This window comes from Mus caroli, unplaced genomic scaffold (genome assembly GCF_978045245.1).
Source record: "Mus caroli unplaced genomic scaffold, Mus_caroli_1 scaffold_20, whole genome shotgun sequence".
Taxonomy (NCBI): Eukaryota; Metazoa; Chordata; class Mammalia; order Rodentia; family Muridae; genus Mus; species Mus caroli.
The window spans coordinates 19,360,397-19,387,374 of NW_028227275.1; the positions used below are offsets into that span (position 1 = coordinate 19,360,397).

A 26,978-nucleotide genomic window follows, 5' to 3' on the forward strand; every position below is an offset into this window, starting at 1 on the left:
TGCCCTAATCAGTTGAGCCATCTCTCTAGCCCTTAAATCTTTTTTGTTTACATTTGTGTGACTGCTCACACTGGAACACTGTTCTTGGCAGGTATAAACAAAGGTCTGCCCACTCTAGAGAGGGAACTGTCAACAGACCACAGTACGAACACCAACACAGTCTGAATTGGTGAAACAATTTGATTGAGGTTCTAACAGGAATATGAGTGAGGAGTTATTTACAGGAAAGAAATGATTCAAAGATAAGTGCATCACCAAAGATGACATCTCACAAAATATACCTTGGTGCACACTGCCCAGTCTGCTGCAGCTCAGCAGGCTAGAGAGTACCCTTTTCAGATGCCTCCGCTGGCCTGAGCCTCTTCAGGCAGCTCAGCTGGTCTTTCTTCCAGGCTGCTTGGTTCCTCTGAGAGTGTCTCAACAATTTTTACTGCCTATGATATATACTTGGAGAGGGAGAGGCTAGTGAATCTGGTCAATTTCAAGGACTTCTTAAAGATATTTTAAGTTGTTTGTTTCCTGTCTTAGCCATCTTGCCTGGAGGATAGAGTACTTCATCTCCCTGTAAACATTCTTTCTTAAAATACCCAGTTTGACATCCCCATTTATCCTGGGTCTTAAGCTTCTCCAAAACAAAAGGCTTAATTTAATTAGCCTCTGAGGAAACTGCTCCACAGCCCCTGTGCATGTGGGAGTCGGCCCTTACTTTCCACCATGTAGATCCCAGGTCGTCAGCCTCGGTGCCAGCTTCTCCACACTGAGCCGGCTCCTTAGTCTGTGTGTGAGGATAGCTGGTACTTAGGTGCCGTGGGATACAGGTGGATATCAGAGGACAGCTTTGTGGAGTCAGTTCTCTCTGCACTTTACATGGCTTCTCAGGGTTGGACTCAGCGCTAGGCTTATGTAGATAGAAAGGGCCTTTACCTGGTGAGCCATCACTGGCTCCATCAGTTGGTCAATCTCTCTCTCTCTCGCTCTCTCTCTCTATATATATATATGTGTATATACACACATACATACACACATATTCATACATATTCCTTGCTCCCTCCCTTGTTTTGTTTTGTTGAGGGGAAGCCCTGAACACATTGGTGGAAATTCTATATGAGCTTCATTTTCTAATGACTTAACGTGGATATATGGGAACTTCTTAAAATCATCTTTATTTTGCCAATCTTCTTTAAAAAAAACAAAAACAAAAAAACTTAGGACTGCCTAGCACAAGAAAAACAAAAGAAAAGAAAAAAGGAAAAAAAAAGGACTGCCTGGCAGAAGTGAACTGAGATTATCAATACCGGTACCATATCCCTTTGACCTCCTGGTGCAGCACTGAGGCTCTCAACGGCACCACCAAAACTGTAGACTCCTTTCTTACCCAGTGTTGAAAATTAAACTTCAAGGCTCTGCTATGATGAAGGAAGAATAGAGAAACTGTCCAGGAGCTCCGTCTGCTTCTCTGTCCCCATTCCTTGTTCCAGCTTCCCTTAGAACTGCCAGTTCCAAAGCCCTCAGGGACTGTGTAGTGATAGTCACTCAGCTATCCCCAGGTCTACCCTGGGTCTTTCATCTTAGCTGTGTTGAGTCATTTCCTTCTGACTGTCTGCCTTCCAGTTTCTAGAATTTTGTCTCTCTTATCTGGTTCTCTTCAACATTTAGCTTTTTGACTTAAACCAAACCAAACCAAACAAACTTTACTATATTTTTAGTGCAGTTTCCGGAGGAGAAAAGGAAAAATCTGATTGATATTTTCAGTCTGCTGGTTTGATACAGACGTTATCAATGCTTTTTATACTGTCATAGTTGCTGCTTTATTTATATAAGTGAAAAAAAGATAAAAATGTCCATCCAAGAGAAATTATTTCAACTGACTTAACCACATAATAAAACTAATATTCAGGAAGAATAATACCATTTGGGAATGTTTTTTTATTTTCATTCTAGTTTTTTCCAGATAGGGCTTCTCTGTATAGTCCTGGCTGTCCTGGAACTCACTCTGGAGACCAGGCTGCCCTGGAACTCACAGAGATCTGCCTCCTGAGTGCTGGGATTAAAGAGAGGGTTGTGTGCCCCCACACCTGGGTGAGAATGATCTTAATGTAACTGACAGTGTAACTCGGTGGTAGAGTACTTGCCTGGCATGCCCACGTACTCGGTTTGATTCTAGCATAAAATACAAGTTTGGTGGCCCACGCCTGTAGCGCCAAACACTTGAGAGGTAAACACAAGGGAATCAGAAGTTCTAGGTCAACATTAGCTACATCCAGTGTTCCAAGTTAGCTTGAGCTACATGAGATCATTTCTTATTAAAAAGGTGTTCTTGATGTAGTAAGTGAGAAATAGATTACAAGCCATACAATTAGTCATCTTAACATATATACAGAGAAGAAGCAGGCCAGCTGGTAATTGGGCTTATCTTTATCTCTAAGTGGTAAACAGTAGATCTGATAGAAAATGTGTTGGGGCGTGCTGTGGTAGCTCATATTAGTAATGCTAATTAGCATTCAGGAGGCTACATAGCAACCGTTCCAAAACACAGGAATAAAGGTAAAGGGGAATGGAATGTGCCTGGGTTGGGAAGACAGTTTAGTGGTACAATGCTCGGCTGGCATGTACAAAATGCTTGCTTAATTCTAGCACTGCAAAAATAAGTGACTTGCTGGGTGTCACCACTCAGTACACACCTTTAATCCCAGCACTTAGAAGGCAAAGGCAGATGGATCTCTCTGAGTTCAAGGCCAGTGTTGTCTAGAGTTCCAGGAGAGCCAGGGCTACTTAGAAAAGCTGTCTCAAGAAACCGAAAAATAAAGCCGGGCGTGGTGGCGCACGCCTTTAATCCCAGCACTCGGGAGGCAGAGGCAGGCGGATTTCTGAGTTCGAGGCCAGCCTGGTCTACAAAGTGAGTTCCAGGACAGCCAGGGCTATACAGAGAAACCCTGTCTTGAAAAACCGGAAAAAAAAAAAAAAAGAAACCGAAAAATAAAATAAATGCCTAAAGACAAAAATATGTTAAGAGTGAGCAAAACTTTTTGCTGGGGCCTCATGGTGTGTGATTGTGCTAGATTGTGTCTAGGGATTGCCTGTTCTGCAGGCTTGCCAGGTTCAGACTTATGTCCAAGGGTGGCCCGAAAATTGTACAAATCCATGGTTCCTTTCCATTTTCAGCCGCCTAACGATCCTTACGGCATCCAGAGAGAGGATCTCATCCTGAGTCTCCGTGCTGTGCTGGCATCTACACCGCGCTTTGCTGAGGTGGGTCTGGTCTACTGTAATAGTCTCTGCCCAGAGAACACTCCAAAGAAAGAGCAGTGTGGGGGTCTGGACATGGCTCAGCAGTAAGAGCACTGGCTGCTCTTCCAAAGAACCCAGGTGTGATGCCCAGTACCCCATGGTGGCTCACAGCCATCTGTCACTCTAGTTCCAGATGATATAATACACCTTCTGGCCTGCGTGGCATCAGACATGCATGTGGTATACTGACGTGCCTGCAAGCAAACATTTATACACGTAAAACAATTACAACAACAAGTTTTTTGAAAAGTAAAAGCATAAGGAGATAGAATGCTCTATTATGTATTTTAGGGTTGATGTTCTATAAGTATCTTATATATCAAATACTTTCAGACTTTCAGCATCGAAAACGTCATCATCCCATCCCCTAAAATACTGATGTCTTCTGTAGACAGTGTACTTCACACGCATCAGCTTTGCTAACGTGCCTATTTCTTAAGTACCACAGCGTGGCAGGAATGTTGGTTACAGTTGTAACTCGTGACCTGAACCCCACTTCTTGGTATAGCACCTGTCTCTTAGGGCTGATGATAATATGGGCATTGGTTCTGATGGCTAAAATACTCTCTCAGGCTTCTGCTTTTTCCTCCTTTGCCACAGTTCTTACTGCCTCTGCTAATTGAGAAAGTGGATTCGGAGATTTTAAGTGCCAAGCTGGATTCTCTGCAAACTCTGGTGAGTGTTTCTCCTTACAGGATCCAGCTATCTCTGCACAGGTTAGTGATACTAAAGTGCAGCTTCGTGGCCAGCCGGGGGTCAGTTCACGTGCCTCACGGGCCAGGACTTAGGCTTATAATGTTTATCTAAGCACTGTATTACATTCATACTGTCTTACTCTGTGTAGCTAAGAACTGGTCAGTGTTCTTCTTTTTCTTTTTGGATTTTTGAGAAAGGGTCTCTCAGCTCAGGCTGGCCTGATCTTTTTACTTCCACTTCCCAATTAATAAGACTAATGTGTATTGCTAATGCAGACCTTGTCTTAGTGGAGGATGGGTGCTAGTAATTGAACCCAGAGCTTCATGTATCCTAGGTAAGCAAGCGCTCTTTCACTGGGCTTTGCCATCAGCCTTGTACTTTCAGTAAGAAATAGGCTGAGCTCTTTTCTGTGCACTCAGTAGAACTGTTAGGACACCTTGAAGGTTTCCCTGCTGAGAATCCACCATATTTAGGTGCCCATGTATCCTAGAGCACCTTGAGCGTGAGCTAGCTAATGGCTGTGGTTCTTTTGGCAGAATGCTTGCTGTGCTGTGTATGGACAGAAGGAGCTGAAGGACTTCCTGCCCAGCCTTTGGGCTTCCATCCGTAGAGAGGTGAGTGTTGGTTACTTGAACTCACTGGCGTTAGTTGACAGATACGGGGCATGAGGAGAAGTAATGGCCCTGGCCTGTCCTTTTTCCTGTCTCCCAGAGTCAAGATGCTGTGTGTGTTCTTTTCAGTGAACAAGCAAGGGGATAGAAAGATTTCCAGTTGAACGTCAAAGGGGGTAGTTCTCTTTTGAGGGCTTCCTGCTTGGTGACAATACATGGCCACCTTTGTACAATGCCTGCTTCTTGTCCTGTCATGGCAAGGAGCATAGGTCTGACACCATCTGAATGTAAAGAGAGAGAAAGAGACTTAAATAAGGGTCATAATAATCTCTATTCTATGTGGGTAACTGTTTCTTGCAGTATGTCATTCCCAGTCGGGTAAAAGACTTGCTGAACATATAACCAACCAAGAAGATACTAGTAGGTTGGGTTTTTAATTTTCATTGCTGTGCCCCAAACATTCTCAAGTGCACACTCTTCTGCACCCCAAGAAGAAAGGCAGTGCAGTGGTGGGGACTTAGCTGGGACAAGCTCACCTCAGTAGCCATGGGGTCCCTCCCTGACAGGTGTTCCAGACTGCGAGTGAGCGAGTAGAGGCAGAGGGCCTGGCAGCTCTCCACTCCCTGACTGCGTGTCTGTCCTGCTCTGTGCTGAGAGCTGATGCTGAGGACCTCCTTGGCTCCTTCCTTAGCAACATCCTGCAAGGTAATGGGACCGTGGAGCCAGCGAAGGGAGTGAGTACCTTGGAGCTGATATTCCTTTGGGCCAGTGTCCCTTTATGGGTGGCTCGCACATGTCCAATAATTTGGGGGCTGCAGCCCTACTTGTATTGAGGGCAGTTAGATGTTAACTGCTAGCAAATAGTTCCAGGTGTCAGTCTCCAACCTCTATGATTAAAGGGGAAACAGGCAATATTTGGCCTACTCCCCAGGTCTGTGATTGCTGCCTCTCTAGACTGCAGGCACCATCTATGTGAACCAGACATGAAACTTGTATGGCCTAGCGCTAAGCTGTTGCAGGCAGCTGCAGGTGCGTCTGCCCGGGCCTGTGAGCACCTCACCAGCAACGTGCTTCCCTTGCTGCTGGAACAGTTCCACAAGCACAGCCAGGTAAGGGGGACAGGTGAGACTTGGGTGCCTGTGGTCCCTTTCTTGGAGAGACTGACATTCTAGTTTGGTCTCAGATAGATCTGGGTTTTCTCCTGTTAACCTTAGCTTGTTCCCTTGTTTACTCTCACATAGTCTCTGTCTTAAGTAAAAGGTTCATTGTTAGAATAGCAGAGCTGAAATCCTTTAACGTAGTCTCTGACCCCAGTATTCCTTGAAATATCAGAGCAACCAGCGGCGGACAATCCTTGAAATGATCCTGGGATTCCTAAAGCTACAGCAGAAATGGAGCTATGAAGACAGAGGTGAGGTCACTTTGAGTTGAGGTATCCTGGGCAGTTATTGAGCCTTGTAGCCCAGAAGTACAGCAGGACGGAGTACTACAGAGGAGTCCAGGAGAGTGGCCATGTTCATCGGCTGCAGTGCAATACTATACTGATGGCATTGCCATTTTCCAATGCACATCTCCTAGAATCCCAGCTCTTAAAATCTGCCCAACGTTGTCTGCAGCACTGCAGTCAGGGATGGGTGTGAGCCCGTCTGACCTGGCCTTTGTCTCTCCTAGATGAAAGGCCTCTGAGTAGCTTCAAAGACCAGCTATGCTCATTGGTGTTCATGGCTCTAACAGACCCCAGCACCCAGCTTCAGCTTGTTGGCATCCGGACGCTCACAGTCTTGGGTGCCCAGCCAGGTACATGTCACAGGAGAAAGGACAAGGAGGGCATTGATCCCTCCTTGCATTCCCTGTCCTCACTGCGGCACTGGGTGCTGTACTTTGTCCTAGGGTTTCCTGGGAGGGTGGTGGCTACAAGGACGCACAGATGCAGGTAGTGTTCTCTCTAACTGCAGGTCTCCTGTCTGCTGAGGACTTGGAGCTGGCAGGAGGTCACCTGTACCGACTGACCTTCCTGGAGGGAGATTCCCAGAGTTGGTGAGAATCTAGAGCAGTTGAGGTATCCTGGGCAGTTGTACCCCACCTCTGTATCAGTAGCAGCAGATGCAGCCAAGGCCAGAGTTCTGTGCTGTGTGGATATGGCTGCTGAGTGGTCAGAAAGACAATGGCACAAGCCTTTAATCCTAGCACTCAGAGGCAGAGGAAGGCCAATCTCTGTGAGTTTGACCTCAACCTAGTCTACAGAGAGTTCTAAGACAACTAGGGCTACACAGAGAAACACTGGCTCAAAAAGAAGGAAAAAACAAAAAACAAAAACAATACAAAAACAAAAAAAGAAGTCCTGTCCAACCAAGTGTTGTAGGACTTGTCTTGCTCTTCAGCAAGGTATCCATGAGAGCCCATTCTCGTGGAGCTTCCTGCTCTCAGGCCTTGGGAAGAGTGATGGGCCAAGGCTCTGCTAATGCTGTTCATTGTCCCCAGTAGGGTGGCAGCACTGGAGGCATCAGGAACCCTGGCCACTCTGTATCCTGGAGCCTTCAGCAGACACTTGCTCCCTAAGCTTGCTGAGGAGCTGCATAAAGGTATGTGTACTAACTGTTCCAACCCTTGCCAGCAGGGCTTTCTGAGAAGGCCTTCACACCACCACACAGGAAAAACTTATCTCACCAATTGCTTTCAGGGGAGTCAGATGTGGCTAGAGCAGATGGTCCCACCAAATGTTCCCGGCATTTCCGCTGTCTGCAAGCTTTGTCAGCTGTTTCAACACATCCCAGCATTGTCAAGGAGACACTGCCTCTGCTACTGAAGCATCTCTGTCAAGCAAACAAAGGTAACTAGCAGTAACACTCACCAAGGGCCAGGACTAAATGGAACCCTGGTCTAGGGCCTGTAAGTTGTAATTGTAGTTGTACATAGCAGTGACATGGTAAGCTCTTTAAAACCAATACCTAGTGATTGTTTATATAGTAATATTAATATAGCTATACAGTAAGCAGATATACATTTACGGTTGTACAGTTTGACGTTTCATCCAAATACACCATAAGAAAGGAAGTGGTCTACGGTTAGCTTACACATCAGCCCTTTGGTGTCTCGGCAGTCTTGAGAGCCATTTCTATTTGGTATTTTGCAATATTCTAGAAACTGTTCTTATCCTTAGTAATCCTGTTGAACACTGTATCTCTTGGGAGGATCTTCGGGGCTTCCTGGCTCACGCTCGTAGCTGATTCAGAGACCGTGCACACCCACAAAAGCTATTCTTCTAATCTCGTGTGGCACCTGGTATCTACCTCTCCCTCTTCTCCCTTTCCCTTCCTTTCCAGGCTCTGGTAACCAATATTTGAAACATGAAAAAAAAATTTTTTTCTTGTGGACATGGTAAACGTTAAAAGGAAAAGGAAGAAAAGTCTGATATTTGGATCTCAGTCCAACTCTGTCAGTCTCATTATCTTCAAAAAACTGAATGAGCTCCTCTTCTTGAATTACACAGTACACATCCTCTGACCCGCAGTTCTATCTGCATGTATAAAAGTTGCACCGTGAGCTGGGCATGTCGCTTAGTTGGTAGAGCACTGTCTAGAACACCGGGCCACATCCCCAGCACTGCATCAGATAGACAAGGTCTTCCTGTCTGTATACCAACACTCAGATGTGGAGATAGGTAGGAAGATCAGAAATGCATGGCCATCTTGGATACATAAAACCCTTCCCGAGGACCCTGGTTCAACTCCCAGAACCCACATGGCAACTCACAAATGTCTGTCACTACAGTCACAAGGGACCCTGATGCCCTCTTCTGGCACTGTTGGCACTGAGTACACAGACATGGTGGCAAAACACCCCTAGACCTGGAAGTTCTTTAGAGAAAACCCTAAGGAGAATTCTGACGTTGTCCTCCACAGGGAATATGGTTACAGAGTCCAGTGAAGTTGTTGCTGTCTGTCAGAGTCTCCAGCAGGTGGCAGAAAAATGCCAGCAGGACCCTGAGAGCTACTGGTATTTCCACAAGACAGCTGTACCCTGCCTGTTTGCATTGGCTGTGCAGGCTTCAATGCCAGGTGATTTTCTCTGCTTCCATCCTGTAGTAGGTTGGCTTTCTACTAGCGTTGGACAGGACTACTACCTCCTGGGTATTGCCAGCACTGTGTGTTATACTGTAAAGCACAAATGCCACTGTAATGAACAGTGACAATAACCAGAATTGAGTGGTAATAGCATCAGTCAAAGGGATGCACATGGTAATTGCTTTATTAATTTATTAGGCTTGAGCTTTGGAGTCTAGTAGGTCCAGTTGGGTTTTACCTTCAGCTTGCTAACTTTACAAGATACCGTATCTGAATGCTCCTTCCTCACTACAACATGCAGAGTTAAGCAGCGTGTGTGTGTGTGTGTGTGTGTGTGTGTGTGTGTGTGTGTGTAGGATGACATATTGTGTGATCACAGGTTATTGATAAGGATTAATGATAATGCGACAGTAGTATTGATTGTTTGATAGTTGCTTATAAATAAGACTCAATAAAAATAAGCACGTCTTAAAAAAATTTGGAAGGCCAACATTTCTACTTACAGTACCAAGATTGTCCAATTAGCCAGCCTTGTTTTCCACTGCTGACTACCATAAGCACAGTGCAGTGTTCCTAGTCCTGTGCCCTGTGTCAGATCAAGCGTAGCTATGCCTTCCTTTGAGGTTTTAAGCCCATAGCATTTGTTCAGGGTACATTAAACTTACTGGTTTTCACCAGGGTGGTGGAGTGCTCCTATAATCCCAGTGGAAAGTGGAGGCAGGAGGATCAGTAGTTCAGGTATAGCCCACGCTTCCTGAGATACTATTAAAAAATACAAAAAAAAGCATGGTAACTGCATATGTCTTTAATCCCAGCAGCACTCAATAGGCAAAATTAGGCGGGTCTCTTGTGAGTTTGAAGCCAGCTTGGTCTATACAGCAAGTTCCAGATTAGTTAGTACTACGTGATGACTCCCTTTCTGCAAAAGAAGAAAAATAGCCTGAAATATTAGGGGCGAGAGAGTAGCTCAGTAGTTAAAAGTGTTGGCTACTTTCCCAGGGAACCTGTGCTCAGTTCCCAACACATGGGTGGCTCATAACCACCTGTCACTCTGGCTCCAGGGGATCTCGTACTCTCTTCTGGACTACGAGGACACTTACAATCAGGTGCATAAACCATCCCCTACAAACACGCACGCACACACTCTCACACACACACACACTCACTCACTCTTAAAAAATGCTCTGGAGTTAGCCTGTCAGAAGGAGGACAAGAGCTACTTTGAATTCCTTTTTCCTTACTCGTCTCACTATTTAACACAGCCCAGGCTTGACCTCAAGCCCACAGTCCTTCTGCTTCAGCCTTGTAAAGCTGATGCTACAAGCAACCTTGACCCCAAATTTCAGGTACTTTTTCTTCGAGAAAGGGTTTTTCTGTGTAGTCCTAGCTGTCCTGGAACTTGCTCTGTGGACCAGATTGGCCTCGAACTCAGAGATCTGCCTTTTAACCACTGAGACTAAAGGTGCCTGGTCAAAGTTGGGTTTCTGAACCACAGTAGTGGCCTTCTAGTTCTGTGGGTGTACATGTGGGTCTTATTCTTTGCAGAGAAGGAATCCTCAGTTCTGAGAAAAGTACTGTTGGAGGATGAGGTCTTGGCTGCGTTGGCATCTGTCATTGGCACTGCCACTACCCATCTGAGCCCTGAGTGAGTAAAACCATGAGTGGCCTGATCCCCCAGGAAGGGGACAGCATTCTTGGGCAGAAGCCACAGATGGTGCTTTTCCAGTTGTCCACTGAGCCTGTATGGAAGTGTGGGGGCAGTTGTTTTATAAGTTTGATGGTGACACAATGAAAGGGTCTCTCAAAAGCACCATAGAATATTAGGTGAACCTTGAGGTAATGGGTTTTGTTAGTGTTTTATGTTGTTAGGGTTTTTAAGGTTTATTTCTTTTTCTTTCATGTGTATTGGTGTTTTACCTGCATGCAAATGTATGTGCCATATGCATGCAGTGCCTCATGCAGACAGAAAAAGATGTCAGATCCTCTAGAACTTAGCCTCCCTGTGGGTTCTGTGCACCAGACTCCGGTCCTCTGCAAAAACAAGTGCTCTTAACCACTGAGCTAACTTTTCAGGCCTAAGCTCACCAGTGGACTGTTTTAAAAGTATGCATTGAATTCCTAACAAGATTATAGGCCCAGAGTCTTTTTTTTTTTTTTTTTTTTTTTTAAAGATCCATTTATTTATTACATGTAAGTACACTGTAGCTGTCTTCAGACACACCAGAACAGGGAGTCAGATCTTGTTCAGGATGGTTGTGAGCCACCATGTGGTTGCTGGGATTTGAACTAAGGACCTTTGGAAGAGCAATCGGGTGCTCTTACCTGCTGAGCCATCTCACCAGCCCAGGCCCAGAGTCTTAATCAGCTTTGATCAGTCTGGTTCATTGCTATACCATCAGGGTCTAGAATAGACTTTTTTGTACCAAATTAACATATTAATATGTGACAACCATGGCACCTGCACACAAATGTGTACATACCCTAACTCCTTGATGACGCCTGATACTCTGTCTCCAGACTAGCTGCCCAGAGCGTCACAAGCATCGTGCCCCTCTTCTTAGATGGCAACACTTCCTTTCTACCTGAAAACAGCTTCCCTGACCAGTTCCAGCCATTCCAGGTAATAATCTAATATCTCTGATGTTTGAGCCTAGAGTCTATATCTTTTAGACTTCATTTTTCGGACTATTCTGTGGTGGTCATATGGACTTACATGCCTTCTGCTGGTGGGCAGGTTCAAAGGGGCTCTTCCTTCCTTCCTAGGATGGCTCCTCTGGGCAGAGGCGGCTGGTTGCACTACTTACAGCTTTTGTCTGCTCCCTGCCACGAAATGTAAGTGAGCACGGCTAAGACTCTTGAACTAAGATGACCTCTGGGCTTAGTTCACAGGCTAAGCTGTCTTTTGCTTCCCCACTTAAAAAAGTTCTTTTCCATACTGAACTCTGATGTTGCTTTCTATTGAGTATTTCTTAGAGTTCAAGTGTCTTCTGGGTCCATTACATGGCCAGGTTTTCTGTAGGTGGAAATCCCTCAGCTGAACCGACTCATGCGGGAGCTTTTGAAGCAGAGCTGTGGCCACAGCTGTCCCTTCTCCTCCACTGCCGCCACCAAGTGCTTTGCAGGGCTCCTCAACAAGCAGCCTCCAGGTACAGGGCTGGGTTGGGCTGGGCTGGGCTGGGTCACGAGCCTCCTCTGGCCACCTAGTGATGAAATCTACAAATTTAGTCCTTGTTCTCCTTAAAGGAGCTCATAATGACTAATCTTCACCTACTGTTCTCAGACAGTCTTATCAGAGACTAGAGTTTAGCAGAGCATTTCAGGGTCCAAGAAGAGAGGAGTGGGAGGAGACTCCAGTAACTCCTGCCATCTCGTTCCATCATGCTGCTATCAAGAATGTGGGAAGTAGGGGCTAAAGAGATGGCTCAGGGGTTAGGTGTATGTACTGTGCTCATAGAGCAATTCCCAGTAGCCACGTCTGAACACTCGCAACTGCTTGTAAGTCTAGTTCCAGAATATGATGGCACCCTCTGGATTCCAGGAGCGCCTGCACTCAGTATACATAGCTGCACAGACACTTGCATACACATACTTAAAGATCATAGAAATGTTTTTAAAAGATGCTTATCTTTTGTATATGAAAACTTACCTGTTATGTCCACCACATGGGTGCCTGGTGTCCTTGGGAGCCAAAGGAGGGCATTGGATCCCTGGGAACTGGAGTTGTATATGGTTGTGACCTGCCATATGGGTTCTAGAGCCAAACCGCAGTCTTCTGCAAGAGCATCTAGTACTCTCAAGTGCTGAGCTCTCTCTCCAGCCTCCACAGAGTGAGTCTTTACTGGAGTAGACAGCTCTCAGGGGCCAGCACCCTGTGTTGAGTACTGCACTCTGCCAGTCCGTCCTGCTGGCATTCTGCCATTTTGGTTGTCTTTTTCTAATAGTTTCGTATGTCCTCAGCACCGGGTCCTTTACATCCTTTGTCCTTAAAGAACAACCTACAGACTACTATGTCCTCCTTCCTCTTTCTAGGGCAGCAGTTGGAGGAGTTCCTCCAGCTCGCTGTGGGCACAGTGGAGGCGGGCCTGGCCTCTGAATCCTCCCGTGATCAGGCTTTCACACTGCTGCTCTGGGTAAGGAGGTAGCATAGATGTTGGCTAGACTCAGATAAGTGTGTCAGATTTTTAAAAAAAATTCCTCTTTGCCCCTGTAGTAGTTACTTTCCTATTGTTGGGTTAAAATACCATGACTAAAATAGCTTAAAAAGAAAGCATCTAATTGGGTTTAAACTTGTCTCAGGGAGTCAGTCAGTGATGGCAGAGCAAAGGCATGACAGCAGAAACAGCTTGATCTAAAATCAGGAGGCAGAGAGACTGGGAATGACTTAAATCTTTTGAAACCTCAAAACCTACCCCCAGTGACATTCTTCCTTCCAGCAAGGCCAGACCTCCTAAGTCCTCAAATGCCAGATTTACTAGAGACAGACATCTCATCCAAGCCACCAAAGCCCCGAGCCACATGTAGCAGGAGTGACTATAAGTGCCTCTGGCTTCTGGAGTTTGATTGCTCTTTTCTGTGATTGCAGGTAACCAAGGCTCTAGTCCTCAGATACCATCCTCTCAGTGCCTGCCTGACCACCCGGGTAAGTTTCTAACACATAACTTAAATCTAAAAAAGAACTTGCCTTGGATCCTATTTACCTCTTACTATTTAAAGATTTAAACTTTGTTGGGTGTGGTGCCTTGTGTTCCAGCACTCAGGCAGAGATAAGCAGATCTCTGAGTTTGACGCCAGCCTGGTTTACCTCAAGAGTTCCAGGACTGCCAGAGCTACATAGAGAAGCCCTGTCTTGATTGATTGATACATACATACATACATACATGCATACATACAGAAAATGTTTATGTTTTGCACATGTGGCCATTGTTTATAGGATGTGCCATATGCATCCCTGCTGCCCGAGAAGGGCAGAGGACATTGTCAGATCCCCTGGAACTGGAGTTATGGGTGGTTGTAAGCTACCATGTGGGAAACTTACACAAGTTCTCTGGATGAACAGCAAGTGCACTCAACCACTGATCCACCTCTTCAGGCCCTGGTCTCTTATTCTTACAAGGGTTTCATCCTCTTTGGTGTTTGAGATTTTTCTTTCTAGCACACTTAAAAGGCTGGTTTGTTTGTTTGGTTTTTCACTAGCTCATGGGCCTCCTCAGTGATCCAGAACTTGGCTGTGCAGCAGCTGATGGCTTCTCTCTGCTCATGTCTGACTGCACTGATGTGTTGACTCGTGCCGGCCATGCTGATGTTCGGATCATGTTCCGCCAGCGGTTCTTCACAGACAATGTGCCTGCTTTGGTCCAAGGTTTCCATGCCGCTCCCCAAGGTGAAAGCTGATCTCCAAATATATGGACCTCTACTCTTGGCCATAAGCCCCTACAGTAATTTAGGACCCAAATGCTATATTGTGGTCTATGCCTACAGAGCTGTACTAAATCCCACTTTTCCCTGATGAGTACATCTGAGCTATTATGAGCTCAAGAGTGTTCATAATCAAACATTATTAAACTCGTGTGTGTGTGTGAGAGAGAGAGAGAGACAGAGACAGAGACATGTTTGTGTGGGAGCCAAAAGTCAGCATCCAATACTTTTTTTAACAGAGCCACCGAGAGAGAGAGACAGAGACAGACAGAGAGAGAGAGAGACAGAGAGACAGAGACAATGTTTGTGTGGGAGCCAAAAGTCAGCATCCAATACTTTAACAGAGCCACCGTGTGGTTGCTGGGAGTTGAACTCAGGACTTCTGGAAGAGCAGTCAATGCTCTTAACAACTGAACCATCTCTCCAGCCCTATTACATTTTTTATGTATTAATTGCTTGCCACAATATGTCTGTGGAAGTCTCTCCTTCCACCATGTAGCTTCCAATGATTGAATGCTAATCAGGCTTAACAGCAGGTGCCTATACCCACTGACCTGCTGATCCAGTTTGATGGCCTGATAACATGTTCTTCCATTGTTCTCCGTGTTGTATGTGTGTGTGGTGTGTGTGTACATGCACAAAGATATGTACACCTGGAGGTCAAAGAACAGCTAACCAAGTTAGTTGTACCAAATGGGTTCCAGGAATTGAGCTAGGTCATAAATGCTTTACCTAAGGAGTTATCTTGCCAGTGCTTCTACTTCATTTTTTTGAGACAGGATTTCCCAGTGAACCTCAAACGTGCTGCTTTGGCAAGATCAGCTAGCCAGCAAGCCAGGTGCCCTGTCTCCACTCAGGTGCACTACAGCACTTATAGTACCTATGGGTCAATGGGACTAAAACTTAGGTCCTCATGTTTCTCAGAAAGTACTTTCCCACCTGACCTATCGTTCCTAGCCTCAACCCTTCTCTTAGGCAGATCTCACACTGTCTAGCTCAGACTGGCTTTGAATCCCCTTGCCTCAGCCTCCTGAATGCTGAATAGGCTTCAGTCACCACATCTTATTATATAAGCTGATATACCTACTCATGTGAGTTAGAGATTGAATTCTCAAACTGAATGTCTAACCCCAGTTTGTCTCCCACACATTTTTTTTTTTTATTTCTATCCCCAGATGTGAAGCCAAACTATCTGAAGGGTCTGTCTCACGTACTCAACAGGCTACCCAAGCCTGTGCTTTTACCAGAGCTGCCCACAGTAAGTCCTGCAGGCACCCTCAGCAAGGGAGGGGGCTGTTCCCATGGCTACAGCTGGTAGAGGGAGATCCAAGACCATAACGTGCATCCTATTTTCCATTGTTCCTTAGCTTCTTTCCTTGCTGCTGGAAGCACTATCCTGCCCTGACTCTGTGGTCCAGCTTTCCACTCTGAGCTGTCTCCAACCCCTACTACTGGAAGCACCCCAAATCATGAGTCTTCATGTTGACACTCTGGTTACAAAATTCCTAAACCTCAGCTCCAGTCATTCAATGGTGCGTTGAGCCCAGCACACCCTTCAGTACCTTTCTCCTTTTGTCTCCCCTGACCTCATTTGTGTTTCAGGCTGTCCGGATTGCTGCTCTGCAGTGTATGCACGCTCTCACTCGCCTCCCCACTTCTGTGGTAAGTCTCTGAAGAGTCAGAAGTGCCTGTTTGAGACAGGGTAATCACTGTTCTCCATGCTGGCCTGACTCATGTACACTGCCATACCTGGTTGAATACTTTTTTGCTTTCAAGTGAGATTAGCCACCAACTGAGTGTGGTAAGACAGGAATTGCATACATGGTACACATAGATAAGCATAGATATGCTACCACCCCCTCCCCTGAGCACAGAATGGATCTAGTAAATTCTGACCACCTCGTAACATTGGTCATCCAACATTCAAACACCAAATAAGAACAATGGGACTGGAAAGATGGCCCACTGCTTGGGAGCACTGGCTGTTCTTCAGCAAGACCCAGGTTTGATTCCTAGCACCCACATACCTAGCAGTATACACTCAACTGTAATGTCCTTCCTAGGGAATCCAGTGCCCTTATCTGGCCTCATGACACCAGGCATACACGGGTGCATTTCACTTCCATCAGAATGTGAGCTGCATGGTGTGGGAAGCATCATTTCCTGTTGCTCAGAAGCAAGAGTAAGATGATGTCTCTGACTTCACAGCTACTGCCATACAAATCTCAGGTGATCCGAGCCTTAGCCAAGCCTCTGGACGACAAGAAGAGACTTGTGCGCAAGGAAGCAGTGTCAGCGAGGGGAGAATGGTAAGCTGTTGGCTGAAGGGAATGGCAAGACCAAGGAGAACCTCAGAATAGTGTGTAACATTCTTCATGTCTACAGGTTCCTACTTGGGAGCCCGGGAAGCTGAGCCCTTGGTCATGGCCTAAACCCTCCTGACAATCTAACCTGCAAGTACTAACTGTTGAGCCATCCCACAAGGCAAGACTACTGGCCTGCCTTCCCATGGATGCAGTACAAATGCTGGGCCTCTCCTGCATGGCTGTGCAAAACTCTTAAAGAGCCATGACTTCTAATGGATTGTTGAAGAGACCGAGACTTGTATTTGAGGAAAAGACCTTGGATGTTGGGGCTCTCCCGTGTCCTGTCAGGAATAGGAAGCTGTGCTGCTGAAGGGTCAGTGCAGCTGAGTGTGACCTAGAGAACTAGGGATGGTCTTACTTGAGTTCACCTGCCAGAGAATAAAGCCTTCTTTGTAATGGGCAGACTCACGTGTATTGCCTTATTGTACAGATGCTAGAGAAGCACACACCGAGGCAGAGAGAAGCTACATACCTTTTTACAAATCAAATGCCTTTATTTTCGCTCCCTCTGTAGCACGTGAGAAATGGCAGTGACCTTGGCAATAGGCTTACTGTCTTTGTCCGGTTGAGAAGCCAGAATTTGAACATACCTGATGGATCTTTTCCCAAAGTGAAAGAGATGGTGTTAGCCCAGTGTTGTGACCTAGAGCTCGGCTGCAGCGAAGACTTATTTGCCTGAGTAAAGGGACGTCAGTCCTTGAGTTTCTGCACGCTGCATCTTGTTTTTAGGTGGCAGAAGATTGTTCTTGATGGTCCCTGTGTAGTACTCTAAGGCAAGCCTGATGGCTCTTCATGGTCATGGATTCCAGGAAAAGCTGCCCTTGGTAGCTCTTCAGAGATGATAAACATCAAACAGTATTCAAGTTGTGGCTTACACGGCCATCACAGAGGCTGAGTGAGCAGTCACCCAGGGAGGAGGGTCCCAGCTCATCCCATTCCCATGGGGCAGGTGACTAGAAGGTAACAGCACCCGGGTCAGCCAATGCCTGTGAGGAATGATGGGGGAAAATCTCTTTAGTTCTCAATTCTTGGTTGTCCTTCCCATTTGCCCTGTAGCAAGCATACATCAAACAAAAAGACAGAGTTCTCATCTCTATCTGATTCTGTCAGAACTGTATTCTCTGGGGCTCTGAAGGCATCTTAAGCACTTTTTTTAATTTAAGAAAAGTTTTAATTTATGTTTCAGCACAAAAAGCCTAGAAAGTGGGGAGACAGAGCTTAAGAATTCTCAATTTAAGTCACTTATTTTTGTTTCACGATAGGGTTGGTCTTGAAGTGCTGGGATTCCAGGCGTGGGCTGCCATTACCAGCCACAATCTTTTAAGAGATTGCAAGCACAGTAGAGGTGGGAATGTGGTGACGATGGGGCAAAGAGGAAGGAAGGACTGACACAGATTCATCTGACTGCTACCCTCAGTAACCGTCAGGGTGGACATAGGGTGAGGAGGGGCAAAGCCATCAAACTCCTGATCCTCTGCCTGTGCCTTCCAAGCGATGGGATTACAGACGTACATAATCATGCCTAGCCTAGTAATCTGCAGTGCCTAGCCACAAGCTCTTCTCTAGTTGTCTTGAACCATACCTTTTAAACCAGTTTTAGGGCTGGAGAGATGGCTCAGCAGTTGAGTACTGGTTGCTCCTACAGAGGACCCAGTTTTGATTCCTAGTGCCCATATGGCAAGTTGTAACCATCTCCAGTCCCAATGGATCCATCCAGTGCCCTCTCCCGACCTCAGGTACCGGACATGCACATGATATGCATACATGTACACAGAAAAAATACTTTTATTTTCTTTATGGTAGTGCACACCTGTAATCCCAGCACTTGGGAGGCAGAGGCAGGTGGATTTCTGAGTTCGAGGCCAGCCTGGTCTACAAAGTGAGTTCCAGGACAGCCAGGGCTATACAGAGAAACCCTGTCTCAAAAAACCAAAAAAAAAAAAAAAAGTTTTAGCTTCAGGCCCCAATGGGTCAAATAAAATGGTAGTTATTCCAAATGTATAACACAAAGCTGGTCCCACGCGGCTCTTCTGAGGATGAAACCTAACTGCAGGCTCCAGTGGCACTAACCAGCCTCTGCTCTTGTGGACAGACCACCTTCCCTGTTGCTTCAGCTCAATTACAGTCTCTCTCCTGGGTGTGGACCACCTCCCCATCACGGTTCTGTTGCACGGCACTGCTCTGTCTGTGCTTACCTTCCTGTGTCCACACCCAGGAACACCTTCCAGTTGTCCAAGCAGCCATAGTTGTAAGGATTCCTAAATACCTAGAGACAAGAAAAATACATTGCTACTCTTCAACTTAATCTCCTTCTCATCTTGGAGATGATGGGGTTCCTGTAAGCAAAGTCTAGCTTTTAAGACACCTGTTGGCTGGTTGTGGTGATACATGCCTTTGACCCCAGCACTGGGCATTCCAGGCCAGCCAGAGCTACATAATGGGACCCAGCTTTAAAATAAAACAAAAAGCTAGAAACTTGTCTAAGTCAGCCCCGATGGTGGTCTGTTTATTAGACATACAATCAGTTCCCCACTTGCTCACCCAGTCCCTTCCCCACTCACCCTGCCCTTGGCCTGTAACCGGCGCCTCTCCTTCTTGTTGATATGCCTTTCGATGCTAGTCTCACCCCGACTGATGAGAACAGCATGCCACATGGTTAGGGCACCCAGGGCCAGGGCCACAGAACTAAGAGGCAAAATTGATAGAACTTAGCTGGAAGACAGGAGTCAAACTTGTGGTTATGACTGGCTCATAGCCTCTCTGCTTCATTTTCCTGATCTCATATAGGGCCTAGGTGAGCACGTATTCTACGTTTTAAAGTAGAGATTTGTTAAAGTAGGCTAGAGAAAAGTGGTAATGGAAAGGAAGATGGGGAAATAAGTCTACCACTGAGAAAAATGTAGACTTTCTTAAAATGTCCATGCTCAGAAGATAGTGAAGGCTCATACAAGCATAAGGGGTTGTACTTGGTTGTCAGAAATTCATATTCCAACTCTGCAACTCCTAGCTGTGCATTGCAGAAGAAATCCATTTATTCCTCTAAGTTTCTGATTTCCCTTCTCAGTAAATAGAGCCATGTTCTTTTTGGATAGGGATCAATAAAACAGGAGCTTTACCTTGTCCCATAACAAGCATGATTGTACCACTGGTACTTAATAGTCACATTCCATTGTTCTCTGCCCCAAAAATATATAAGAAAAGCACTCTTTGCCAGCCTCAGACCAGGACAATGGCATCTAAAAAGGTTTTTCTTAATGCTGCCCTCCCTTAAAATTACCAAATGGAGCCAGGCAATGATGGCATATGCCCTTACTCCCCGCACTCAAGAGGCAGAAGCAGTCAGATCTCTAGGAATTCAAGTCCAGCCTGGTGTACAGAGCTAGTTCCAGGACAGCCAAGGCTATATCAAGAACCCAGGAGGAGGAGGGGACGATGGGGGACTATTAAAACTGAGTTAAATACCTGCACAGGAACCAGAGGTAGACAAGACTCTTGTGAGTTATCCTTTCTCGAAAGGAGAAGGTAGGTGGTGGAGTCTGGTGGTACGTCTACAAAAAGAAAACAGCGAAGCCTGGCCCCCGTGCTGTGCCAGTCCCAGAAACTGTCACCAGAACCCCAAGCACCTACGGGCAGGAATTAATATAAAACCAGGCAGATAAAAATGGGGATTAAAGCCACAGAGGAAATGAGACCAGCAGGCAAATGGGGGACCAAGCCCAGTGGCACCATCACATGGACAGACAGTGGGTAGACAGCCAAGCACAGAAGGAACTACTCTGAATGTCGCTTGCCAGCAGTAATGGGACACCACGGGAGACCACTCCAACCTGTAGCCACATCCTTCACTATGTGGCTACGCCCACAAGAGGTGATCTATACCTGGCTTGGACTAATGGGGAGGGGAGCAAGACTCTGAAAAGGCAACAGAAGTGCAATATAAAAGTCCAAGAAGTGCACAGGATAAGGGGTTTCCTAAAATGAACAGGGTGATCCCAAAGCTGCCAGACCAGCCTGGTATCTGTCCCCTGGGACCCCATTACACAGACTAACATAGACCCCTTGCTGCTCAGGCCACCATGAAGGCAGAGTCCAAGCTCAACCCAAAGAAATGATGATTGGCATAGATTACTCAAGACTTCCAGCTTGCCCTCAGGCTACTTAATCTACCCGTGAAAGCTTCCTTAGAAACCTCTGACCCCTACATTCCTAAAAGAGCAGACCCAGTTGATTTCGTAACTCTTAACCCTCAGGCCTGAGCAGCAGGAGGCAGTGGAGTGGAGACTGCCCACCTGGTTGGCAATCGCCTGTAGTTTGTTCTTGTCAAGCTGTTTCATTTTCTAAGGGGATGAAAACAGTGCGGGTTATACTCTCAGGCCTCTAAGACAAGGGGCTACCCAGTAACTCCTTGGGAAAAGGTTTGTGCTATGTTTGACTTAAGTCTTTTCCTAGCCATGAGCTCACCTCAATGGCAGCATAAGCCTCCCGGAAAAGGTCCCAACTTCCATAGCTACAGTAGACACAGCCCAGAGTCATGAAAAAGCAGAAAGAGAAGAAGTAGCGATGGTTATAGTGGCCCACACAGTTGTTTAGCCAGGCTGGTGGAGGAATAATTAAGGACAAGATCAAATATAATTTGGGGTTGTCCAAGCCCCCTACAGCTCATCCTTAGATCAAGACATCACCCAAAGGCATCAGCATAAAGGCAAGGAAATAGGAGACAGTTTCCCAAGGTTAAGGTAAAAATTGTCTAAGCTTTTCAGGGCTTCTAGATGCCACCAGGAAATCTTAACCACCTGCAAATATTCAACCTAACTCAGGTTAGCCATCTGCATAGAAAGCCAAAATGGGACCCACAGTTCTGGCTGGCATCTTCAGCCACAGATGCCCAAACACCTTTTGATTCACCACAAAAGACATGCCAGAAAATTCCTTTCTCTTACAAAATCCATTCTAGAAAACCTGTAAACATTCTGCTTCTCCCAAAAAATGGTAAGCCCCCCCGCTCCCCAATGCCAACTTCTCATGAGCCAGTACTCTCTGGACTGATTGATGCTAGTGAGAAAGTGTGGAGCTCATGACTATGAACCCTGTGCAGTGCGCTGAGGGTAAAACAGAAGGCCTTGGCTGAAGAGAACAAAAGGATACGGCAGTGATGATCCATCTTCAGCACACACCTGTGAGGGAGGGACACAGGCTCTGTTACGGTGGCCAAGGATCTTGAGATGTCAGTGACAATCCTTTCCTACTAGGACCAGCATCCTGCTGAGGTGGAAAGGGCACAGACTTTGAAGACAGCCAGGCCTTCCTTCAAACACAGTTCTGTCGTTTATTGGCTACTGACAAGGAAACATCTCCGTGCCTCAGTCTGTACAAGTGACAGTAGTGCCTCACTCATAGACCATGGTGAAGACTAGGTGTCAGCAGATGGGATGCACAGTGCTACATCTTAACAGATACTTTGATACACAATTAACTAACTCCAGGGCCGGTTTGCCCTCAAATGAGGTTCAGAGCAAAGCTGAGACCCACCTATTACAGATGCTGCAGTGGTGTGTTCGGGCTGGCTTGGGATAAATGCACTTCTTACAGATGGAGACAGTAGCAATGTCATTCCTGCCCTGTGCACATTGAGAAGAACATTTTGACCACAGTAGTAGGAGAAGATTTCTGCCTCCAAAGATCCCAAGTCATTCTCCCTCCCATATATGGGACTGGCTAGCACAGCATGCAGCTCTGCTCCGCCCCAGGCCCTGTGGGGCCCCACCTGGGGTGGGTATCCAGGAGGAGTGGTGATGGCCTGGTAGTAATGGAAGACGATGAGGATCAGATTCCAGTGACTATAGAAGAAATGCCAGCAGAGCCGTGGTACCGAGTAGGTTCGGAGGATGAGGGGCAGGACACACAGATAAGCAATGGCCACGATGGACCCGGTCAGCACGATCACCAGCACCACAAACACCTGCCGACACCAGTGAGGTCAAGAAAAGGCCGTGAGGGAGCAATACCCAGGAAGACTCAGGAACTTCCAGAGCTTCATAAGATGCCTCCAAAGCTCAGCGTAAGCCTATCAGAAATGTACCCTCTCCCCATAAAACATCCCTTCCTGGCTCTTAGAGCCCCAGCACTTACCACTCCGAACCAGCGGATCACATTGTCCACCAGCCAGTAGACAGGCTCAAAGGCAGCATCAACGGCAGTGTCACTGCCCCCAAAGGAATTGTAGAGCAGGGAGCGCAGGCAAACCTTGCCATAACGCCAGCGCTGTACCAGGCCCCGGAGCAGAGGTGGGCATCGACGCCGGTAGCCCAGGAGCAGAAGGAGGCGCAGGCAGAGGCGGGCTGGGCCCAACAGCAGACTTCGCTGGCCCCGCATGGCTCCTAGGAGAGTATACTAATATAAGGATCCAGCCTGAGTCATACCTCACTCGACTCCAACAGTGAGAAGACCCCAAATCATCAAGTTAGAGGACTTTTCAATTAGGCCAGTCATCAACTATGAAAACAGAAAAGGTCACTTTTCTATAGGATTTCCAGTGTCGTCATTCCAACCATACTACAGGATGTAGGGAATGATGGTCATATTTACATTATACTACATGATTATGCAGGGAATCCCAGGTAATTTACACCTGAAGGGCCACAGTAAAGAGAAACAGCTTCAAGTCGAAGGACACATGTGGAGGCCAGACATGGGTATCAAGTATCTCTTCCCCAGTCGCTCTCCATGTATTTCTTTACAACTGCATGTAAGTGGACCATGTTAAAAGTATCTTTTATCGGCCTGAATTAGTTGTTGTCTCCCCTCCATCTGCTAACCTAGGCCCAGTCCTGGAAGCTCCTAGCCTCCATACAATCTAATCTCAGCCTAGAAGGTTTTCAGCCTGAGACTTATCGCTGATTCTGGTTCATCTCAGCTGTTCTGCCTCAAAACACTCTCAGCTTCTCCTAAATTACTATGTGTGGCTTCATACTAACTTTGGCAGTATGTTCTAATCTTCTGGCTCCTTCTCATTCTCTGGCTCGTTCTCTCTCTGCAACCTGTCTCTGTAAAACTGTCTCAATAAAACTGCCTCTTTCCTCTCTCTGCACTGCTCTCTTACATATCTTTCCTTTCCTCTCTCTTCTCATGAGAGTTAGGCATATCCTAACCTGTCAAAATCTTTCTCTGATTCATCACTTTGTCTGCCACTCAGTTAGATATCACTTTCTGTGGCCTCCCTTCCCCCAGCCTGGAACCTGCTTGCTCAAGGGTGGAGCTAACGGCTCATTCGTCCTGCCACGCCCACTGCTGGAACCTGCCTTTGCTGCCTGGAGGCACACACGTGTTCGTCCTGCTACTGGACCCTGAGTTACTTGGTGGGATATTGGGTTCCCTCCCCCTTCCTTTATAACTGAGTGTCTGGAAATAGTAAAATTGAGCTTTGATCAGAACTTGTTGTCTTGGCTCCATTGTTTCTTCCGCCCCGTCTAGATTCCTCTCTTTTCAGCGAACTGCCATTCTCAGTTGAACCGTTCGTGTTGTGGCCTGGGCCGCAACAACTTTCAAAAATGGGTGCTTCCTTCTACAAACTAACTTTACCTTCATTGTTTGGGATTAAAGGTGTGAACTAAGCATGTGTCTGTATTCCAGTCAGAGAGATTAAAAGTGTGTGCTAAGGCTGAGCCACACCACAACTAGACAGTTTTTCAGTAAATAAATAACATAATCTTGGGATTCACAGTGTGATCAAACTTGCTGCAACAGACCCATGCCTGTACCTAGTGCCGAGGCCAGAGGATCCCTTGAAGCTTTCAGATGGCTGTGAGCTATAAGAACAGTCAACCATCACTTGCATGACATAAGATACTTTGTCTCCAGTTTCACTCCCAGTCTTCTCCTTGGGATATAGCAACCAAGTTAACTTCAGGTATGAGACAGTAGTGGGAGGGACCTGCCCTCTTGGGAGCTTTTCCAGGTCTTCTCTGTTTAAGTAGCATTTCTGTGGTTGATAGTCTTGGCCCCAAGATTCCCAGGCACTGAGCTGGCTCTCAGCACTGCCTCTACAACACAGGAGAAGCTCACTGCCCAGGCAGTGAACACAACTGTGGACACAGAGACACCAACAGACTTTCCATGATAGTCTCATTAGCTTCGTAAAAATAATCTGTTTTAGCGATGGATGGATAAGGAATACTGCTTTGCCTTCAGCAACCTCACTGACTTATTTAACAGGCAGCTCATGACCCAGCAGAAACTGGATGCAGCTACTCTACTGCGGAGATGGGTTTCAGTTCAGTAACTGGAGTAATGTACTCTCCTTGCACCCTGGCTCAACCCCACTTTAAAAGGTTTTGCAAAAATCATTAATGATCTCCTTCCACAATCTTGGAAACCCCAAGGTGAGATGAAAAGATTTAAAAAAAAAAAAAAAAGGCCTGCAAGAAAACTGAAGCGTAATGGGGAAAAGACCAATAGCCACTGCACAGGGTAAGATACCGGCCTTTCCCATCACTTCCTATGAAGCTGAAAGAATTAAAAGGAACCTTTGAAAAGAAAGATTGAGGCACACGCCTTTAATATCAGCATTCGGAGGCAGAGGCCAGCCTGGTCTACAGAGTGAGTTTCCAGGACAATCAGTTCTATCTAAAATATAGTGTGATATCCCACCTAAGAAATAAATAAAGATCCTCAAAACTGGGCATGTGTGTACATCTGGGGACAAGAGGATTAGATCAAAATCATCCTTGGCTTCACAGCCAGTCTGAGACCAGCATGAGATACACGAAACTGTATCTTTATAAAGAATCCGACTGTCAATCACCTTCTCCATCCTTGAGTTCTGTGTGAAATGCCTACTTTAAGGCTCAATTGACCAATTCTCATCTATGTATACCCTATTTAGGGTTCAAATCTTTCCATAAGTAGTCCTGTAACCTCCTTCTCTAACCCTTAAATTCTTATACATACAAATGTATGCATATAGATACATACATAAACACACATATGCCCAAGGTTTAAATCAAATGCTTATAAACATCTTAATACCTGGCTTGTAGAAGTATTCAATAAATACTTGTTGAATGAATGACCTGGAGATATGCAGGAACAGGAAAGGCTGGCAGCTGTACAGGAGCCAGCAAAGACACTCTCACCAATGTGATAACACCCAAGTATTTGCCGCGCTCATCCTTTCTGCTTAACAAGGAAATAAAACCAGTATTAGAATCGTAGCTCTAGAGATCAATAACCTAGAGGACAAATCAAACCGGAAATCAAACCCGTAAAATGGAAAGCTTGTGGTGCCTATCAACTCTGAGTGAACAGAGTGAGACCAGGACCCTCTCCCCTCAGCCTAATGGGATATCAGGATAATGACGAGGCTAGAAAAAGACATATTAAATGGGCCACAAGTGAAAAAGTTTTCCCTCAGGAGACAGAGAAAAAGCAAAGTCGTATTTACATCTAAATGTGGCGGGAAGGCACGAATGACCTGAATGAGCGGAGGAGGAATAAAGCCAGCATAATTTCTCCACACTCCAAGTACTGCCACCTCTCAGTAGAACCCGCAGGCCACAGTGGCCATCTGCCACCAGATTAGAGATTAGCAGGCAACAGCACTAAATCACCATCTGTATCTCAAAGAAGCCTGACTGACAGGGAGGGAAAGGGGAGAGAGGAATAAATTCCAGAGCCAACAGATGAAACTGAGATCAAAGTCATGGCAAATTTCATCCGGACAAAGCTGCTGCTCCCAGAACCTTTGCCACCTCAAGCTGATGTCAGACATCAATAAAGCACAATATTCTATTAATGAAGGCTTCTTTCCCGGCTAACATGCTAAAAAGGGAAAAAGCAAAAGGAATGCTATGCTAACGTCAAGCTGCTCATTCATAGTTAAGGAGCTCACACTCTATAGAGTATATCTGCCTGCAAGAGAAGAAACTGTCTGTCGTTCTACAAAACTAGAAAAAGGTTGTGTCTCCAGGTGCAGCAGGGTCCATCTATGATGGGCTCAGGTCCAAAAAAAAAAAAAAAAAATCGGCTTAAGCTTGGGCTGTCTCGAACCATCTTCGACACTTTGTTGTACAAAGCAAACCTGGATCTGAGTCTTCAAACTCATGAAATGCGCGAGTTGGGGCTGAGAATGCGTTCGGACCTAGGAGGACGCATCCACGCAGGGCAGGTCGTAGAGAGATCAGGAACTTAACTTAAAAGGCCTGGACACCGGGGACTCGGATGGGAAGCAAGAACCGCGCCTTTACTCTTACCTGCCTCCTGCTAGCTTCTCAATCAGCCAGATTAGGCCCAGTCTCCCTGTCCGCCACCCACTGCCTCCCCTTCCAGCTCAGGACCCAGGCCGGGCCGAGCTAAGGCTGACCCACCATGGCCCTCAGCCCACAGCGCTGGCCATCGGACTGGGACCCGCCGCCCGCCCATCACCACCCCGCTGCGCAGGCGCGAGGCCCGGAGCTGGCAAAGGCACGCCCAGAGATCTGTCCCGGGGCAGCCTGGGAAATGGAGTCAGGCCTCGCTCTTACACCCCGTGCGGTGGAAGGCGC

The 26,978-nt window shown here is 46.5% G+C and overlaps 2 protein-coding genes across 6 annotated transcripts in view; one reads left to right on the forward strand and one right to left on the reverse strand.

Moving 5' to 3' along the window:
* Mms19 (MMS19 cytosolic iron-sulfur assembly component) overlaps window positions 1-16,842 on the forward strand; it is a 36,596-nt gene extending 19,754 nt beyond the window's left edge. For 2 of the 3 annotated variants that reach the window (XM_021151442.3, XM_029472419.2), the window contains 23 exons: window positions 3,163-3,249; window positions 3,889-3,963; window positions 4,521-4,598; window positions 5,162-5,300; window positions 5,550-5,704; window positions 5,928-6,006; window positions 6,267-6,392; window positions 6,551-6,632; window positions 7,077-7,177; window positions 7,276-7,425; window positions 8,498-8,653; window positions 10,205-10,304; window positions 11,177-11,279; window positions 11,423-11,491; window positions 11,679-11,805; window positions 12,689-12,789; window positions 13,242-13,298; window positions 13,853-14,039; window positions 15,250-15,332; window positions 15,442-15,606; window positions 15,677-15,736; window positions 16,283-16,383; window positions 16,460-16,842. In XM_021151442.3, the coding sequence (XP_021007101.1) occupies window positions 3,163-3,249; window positions 3,889-3,963; window positions 4,521-4,598; window positions 5,162-5,300; window positions 5,550-5,704; window positions 5,928-6,006; window positions 6,267-6,392; window positions 6,551-6,632; window positions 7,077-7,177; window positions 7,276-7,425; window positions 8,498-8,653; window positions 10,205-10,304; window positions 11,177-11,279; window positions 11,423-11,491; window positions 11,679-11,805; window positions 12,689-12,789; window positions 13,242-13,298; window positions 13,853-14,039; window positions 15,250-15,332; window positions 15,442-15,606; window positions 15,677-15,736; window positions 16,283-16,383; window positions 16,460-16,487 (2,409 nt within the window). In that variant the 3' untranslated portion in view covers window positions 16,488-16,842. The remainder of the gene's footprint in view (window positions 1-3,162; window positions 3,250-3,888; window positions 3,964-4,520; window positions 4,599-5,161; window positions 5,301-5,549; window positions 5,705-5,927; window positions 6,007-6,266; window positions 6,393-6,550; window positions 6,633-7,076; window positions 7,178-7,275; window positions 7,426-8,497; window positions 8,654-10,204; window positions 10,305-11,176; window positions 11,280-11,422; window positions 11,492-11,678; window positions 11,806-12,688; window positions 12,790-13,241; window positions 13,299-13,852; window positions 14,040-15,249; window positions 15,333-15,441; window positions 15,607-15,676; window positions 15,737-16,282; window positions 16,384-16,459) is intronic. The other variant, XM_021151443.3, reaches the window with a different exon arrangement.
* Window positions 16,843-16,909: 67 nt separating this feature from the next.
* On the reverse strand, window positions 16,910-26,876 carry Zdhhc16 (zDHHC palmitoyltransferase 16). 3 transcript variants are annotated; one of them, XM_021151386.3, is made up of 12 exons: window positions 26,688-26,876; window positions 25,465-25,611; window positions 22,570-22,817; window positions 22,205-22,399; window positions 21,970-22,058; window positions 21,586-21,614; window positions 20,902-21,035; window positions 20,730-20,777; window positions 19,903-19,988; window positions 19,002-19,125; window positions 18,636-18,706; window positions 16,910-17,426 (listed from the first exon to the last, which is right to left on the reverse strand). In XM_021151386.3, the coding sequence occupies exons 3-12, from the start codon at window positions 22,810-22,812 to the stop codon at window positions 17,312-17,314; spliced, it is 1,134 nt and encodes a 377-aa protein (XP_021007045.1). In that variant the 5' UTR covers window positions 22,813-22,817; window positions 25,465-25,611; window positions 26,688-26,876; the 3' UTR covers window positions 16,910-17,311. The 3 variants fall into 3 exon arrangements, with proteins under 3 accessions (XP_021007045.1, XP_021007046.1, XP_021007047.1); XM_021151387.2 differs by having other exon boundaries at window positions 25,465-25,614; XM_021151388.3 differs by lacking the exon at window positions 20,730-20,777 and having other exon boundaries at window positions 26,688-26,875.
* Between the last annotated feature and the right edge of the window lie 102 nt (window positions 26,877-26,978).

What these genes read in the sequence shown, in the direction of transcription:
- Zdhhc16 (XM_021151386.3), bottom strand. Translation starts at nt 22,812, where the DNA reads ATGCGGGGCCAGCGAAGTCTGCTGTTGGGCCCAGCCCGCCTCTGCCTG. An exon ending in CTCCTGGATACCCACCCCAG is followed by an intron (nt 22,059 to 22,204) that starts GTGGGGCCCCAC and finishes CAATGTGCACAG; the next exon opens with GGCAGGAATGACATTGCTAC. An exon ending in TACCTCTGGTTCCTGTGCAG is followed by an intron (nt 19,126 to 19,902) that starts GTATTTAACTCA and finishes TTTGCCTCTTAG; the next exon opens with TTCTGTGGCCCTGGCCCTGG.